This window comes from Limulus polyphemus, unplaced genomic scaffold (assembly GCF_000517525.1).
Source record: "Limulus polyphemus unplaced genomic scaffold, Limulus_polyphemus-2.1.2 Scaffold10923, whole genome shotgun sequence".
NCBI lineage: Eukaryota > Metazoa > Arthropoda > Merostomata > Xiphosura > Limulidae > Limulus > Limulus polyphemus.
In genome coordinates, this window is record NW_013676533.1 from 1 (window position 1) to 4,813 (window position 4,813).

Consider the following 4,813-nt stretch of genomic DNA (forward strand, 5'->3'; position numbering starts at 1 on the left):
TTGTTGAAATTCAGCCAGTGAAGTAGTCTTGCTATCCATCCAATAGTACATTGTTCAAATTTAACCAGTGGAGTAGTCTTGCAAATCATCTAATAGAACATTGTTGAAATTCAACCAGTGAAGTAGCCTTGCAGTCCTTTTGCAGACCAGATGATATAAGGTTTCGAATTGTTACAGCTGATTTGATGAACAAAAACCTTTGAAATTTCTACAAATAAACGTCATAACTTTGAAAACAAAAACGTTCAGATATCTTTCGTTTTCTGCACAGATTCGAGTCATGGGAAGCTTTTCTTTCCGACACATTAAGGCTGTTAAGTGTTTGTAAACATCATTAATTGTGTTGTTATTACAATATATACTCGTTTAAAGGTAGAACAAGCGCCTGGTACTTCAGTCACGTAGAAGAGTGAACAAATAGCACGTCTAGTGTGACGTTTCAAAGTACCGTTGTTCACACATTATAACGGTAATCGTTCCGTCCACCTGGTATAATTATCTCAACCTTGTGCTGCATTATGAAACATTTTTTAATGTTTCAATTGCATTTTTCGGTTAATTGACTTTAGGGATCGTCTTCAGGTATCATCGAAAATAGTCACGACATTAAACAATGTTATTAATATCACAAATATCCGTAATAATTCGAATAGAATTTTAATGATATAGACGATAATATCAATAAAAGTATTTTGTTCTATGATAATGCTTCTCCTGTAGCTCAACCGTAAGGTCGAGGGGTTTAATATTTTGTGTTGATTATGTTATGTTACTTTTTATGTATATAAAAATACATACATCGATAAGCTAAGTGTTAAGTACTATGTCTTCAATGACACACTGTTAACAATCGTTTTATAACTTACAGTAAACACGAACGTCGACATTATTTTATGCTGATCTGGTATTGTTGATGTAACCAAGAGAAACAACAATCTACTGAAATTCGGTATCTAGGCAACAGATAAAACATCCAGATTCCACGTTTTAACAATACAGTGCTCCATATAGGGACCAGTTCTCGACTTTCTTATTTGTTACACAATAGTTTAACAAGAAGAAACAAATCCATACAGCATCGTAAGCCTACTTTCAGTCTTTCAGAGAAATTGAGGGGGGAAGGGAACACCCCTTAATTATTGTACGTCTATCGCTAGATATATGGGGTGCTAAAGGAGAGAGAGGCTATTGGATTTTTATAAATCAAATGTCAATCTTTCAAACATCTAATTCTTGAAAGTCTGTCGTCAGATTTCCAACTGTCATAATGTTACAATCCTTATACGTCTTTGTAAATTTAGCGTTAGTTTTTCCAAATTGTTGAAAGGGACTGCTGAAAGCTGAGAACAGAGTATAATCTTATCACTGAAGCATCTTGTTGTGTAACAGGAAACCTAGAGGAAAATGTAGCTCGATAAAGCCATCTTATGTGTCATTCCTGGTAGACAAAACTACAGAATACATAGCCATCTCATGATCCTTGGTAGACAAAACTACAGAATACATAGCTATCTCATGATCCTTGGTAAACAAAACTACAGAATACATAGCCATCTTATATGTCATCCTTGGTAGTCAAAATTACAGGATACATAGCCATCTTATGTGTCATCCTTGGTAGACAAAACTACAGAATACATAGCCATTTTATATGTCATCCTTGGTAGTCAAAATTACAGGATACATAGCCATCTTATGTGTCATCCTTGGTAGACAAAATTACAGGATAAATAGCCATCTTCTGTGTCATCCTTGGTAGACAAAAATACAGGATACATAGCCACCTTTTGTGTCATCCTTGGCAGACAAAATTACAGGATACATAGCCATTTTATGTGTCATCCTTGGTAGACAAAATTACAGGATACATAGCCATCTTATGTGTCATCCTTGGTAGACAAAACTACAGGACACATAGCCATCTTATGGGTCATCCTTGGTAGACAAAATTACAGGATACATAGCCATCTTATGTGTCATCCTTGGTAGACAAAACTACAGAATACATAGCCATCTTATGTGTCATCTTTGGTAGACAAAACTACAGGATACATGACTTAAACACTCAAAAATTATCTTATTATATAATTACTAAGATACTATTTAATAAGATACTGTTTATCTCAACATTCACAGATGTTTTGCTGCTCAGAAGAGTGGATAATAAATTAATAAAAGATTATTTAAAAATACGCAAAAATAACTAGTTTCTACTAGTTTCCAAGTAATTTTCGCTTACCTGGTTACCAGGGAGAGAGCTTCCCACAAGCAGCTTGTTGCCATGGGTATATATGTTTATACGAACTATCCTTTATATGTGTGTTTCAGACACTGCATGAAAACATCCGACGACTTCAATCCGATATTGCTCCGTTTCACTGACAGAGGGCTAGAAGCCGAGTACCATAGCCAGCCAAACCCCCAGTTTTTCTGGTACACTCTGTGTGCTAGTGTACTGTTTGTTTCAATCGCTTTCATCCACTTGCTTACGTTACCTATGTAAGTCTTCTTTACCGTACTTATTGTATGATATTACTTTTGTTGATATGTTTCCATACAAGATATAATAATGCTTTTAAATCCTCAGACTTAACGTTTTTTAGTTCTCCTTTCTTCAGTTTTAAAAAAGAAAAGAATTTTTTAAAGGCATCTGAAAACCCCAGAACATATTTAGTAGTCGGGTTACTAGACCCTGAAACTAAAGAAAGCATAAAAATGAATCCCAGTTAGGGTTTTCTTCGTGTTTTTTTTTTTCGCTGAAACATGTCCTACAATGTGTTCTTTTCAAGATCCTGACAGTTGGCTTAGTAGAGCCATTTCTTTCTGCGCTAAAATAAATCTCTCATACTAGCGAGATGTAAAAAATTAAACTGTCATCAAAAGGAAGACGTATGTTTGGTCAATTGAGGAGTCTTCTGAAAGGTCCGATCAGAAAGGCTAGACCAATCACCAAAAAAATCACATATTCAAAAATATCTAACAGGGAGTCAACCACCACCTTTAAAACTTACAATCTGAATATTTAACCTTTGATTTCAGCGTGAACTGTTTTATTTGTGGTGATACATGTTTGCCTAAAGACACCCTAAAAATCCAAACATATAAAAACATGTTGTTGTTGTTGTTTTGATTTTAAGTACACGTCTGCCCAGGTAAAGCAGCTTACACCAAATATCTAATATGACCTTTCATCAATATTCCGGGTCGGCATAGCCAGGTGGTTAGGGAGCTCGACTCCCAATCTGAGGGTCGCGGGTTCGAATTCCCGTCCCACCAAACATGCTCGCCTTTCGGCCGTGGAGGCGTTATAATGTGACGGTTAATCCCACTATTCATTGGTAAAAAGAGTAGCCCAAGAGTTGGCGGTGGGTGGTGATGACTAGCTGCCTTCCCTCTAGTCTTTACACTGCTAAATTAGAGATGGCTAGCGCAGATAGCCCTCGTGTAGCTTTGCGCGAAATTCAAAAACAAACAAACAAGCATCAATATTTCAAGAGATGCCTTGCTGGCAGCCTTTTCCTTTTTCGTTCTATTTTAATTTGTTGCTGCCAACCTTCCATATAAGAAGCGTTCTTTTTCAAATCTTCGCTTTAAATATTGTCCTGCTCGCTTTCTATTCAGTGCTTTTGACTCCAGTTTAACGTGCCGATAGACATTCCATTGTAACTGCCTTCTGGTGCGTCAAGTAATTAATGCAACGTGGAACTCGTATTTAGACCAATCACACACCTTTCTTACAGTCGGGAGAGTTTTACATTTAATTCCTTTTAAATTCAGAATTTTTCCCCAGCTTGACATTTTAGAAAACACATCTGCTGACCAGGACAAACAAAGGTCATAAATATATATATATTTTCTCTATGGCCAATATTCGACTTATATACACATATATATATTTCATATTAGAACAACCATCTGAAAAACATTGCTGTCTTAGTTTAATTCGTGGTTTTCTTTCCCGGTTCTTATGGTTTCGTAGATAAATCACTGCTGAATTATTTTCTTGTTATTTGCGTCTAGAAATCTTACAACGGTGACCGTACTGACCTCAACGTTCGTAGTTGTAGCAGCTTTAGCTGTGGTATCTTGTGTTCAACATCATCAGGTTAGTTTTATTAATGTTGTAGCACCTTTCACTGTTACACTGTCTGGTTAATGTTCTAACAACTGTCATATCTTCTGAATACCATTACCAGGTGAGCATTAAACTCTTTCCATAAAGTAGTTATAAAGACTGTGCGTCTGAATCTACAAAAAAGTTTAGTTGTAAGTCTGTATTTTTCGTTGTCGTCTCAGAAATTCAAAATTATAATTTGTTTTTGCTGAAAACTAAAGCTAGAGCGTTCTTTAGTTTCTATACAGTTTCTGTTTATTCAACAATAGATTAACGTATTTCAACAAAGAAACGTTTTCGTTACGTTTGAAACGTGGGAAATCCAGTGTTAATCATAAAAATATTGTTGTTGTTTTTTTACAGCATTCAAGTCAGTCAACCACTAGGTCTCTTCCCTGCTCAACAGATGTCGCTAAAAATCAAATATTAAGAATATTCATCTTTCTTTTTTCCGTTCTCATTATAATGGCAGCTTGTGTAGTGAGTATGGTAAGTGATATTTATATATAATGTCAGTACAAACAATCACTTCATTGTTTATAATAGTTATAATGTCAGTACAAACAATCACTTCATTGTTTATAATAGTCATAATGTCTGTACAAACAATCACGTTATTGTTTATAATAGCTATAATGTCAGTACAAATAATCACTTTCATTGTTTATAATAGTTATAATGTCAGTACAAACAATCACT

At 35.2% G+C, this 4,813-nt stretch overlaps 1 protein-coding gene across 1 annotated transcript in view; it reads left to right on the plus strand.

Moving 5' to 3' along the window:
- Positions 1-2,327: 2,327 nt before the first annotated feature.
- LOC106476574 (adenylate cyclase type 2-like) overlaps positions 2,328-4,813 on the plus strand; it is a gene marked incomplete at its 3' end in the record, with an annotated part of 13,754 nt that continues 11,268 nt past the window's right edge. Inside the window, exons 1-3 of the mRNA XM_022380394.1 lie at positions 2,328-2,499; positions 4,021-4,105; positions 4,478-4,603. Of these exons, the coding sequence (XP_022236102.1) occupies positions 2,336-2,499; positions 4,021-4,105; positions 4,478-4,603 (375 nt within the window). The remainder of the gene's footprint in view (positions 2,500-4,020; positions 4,106-4,477; positions 4,604-4,813) is intronic.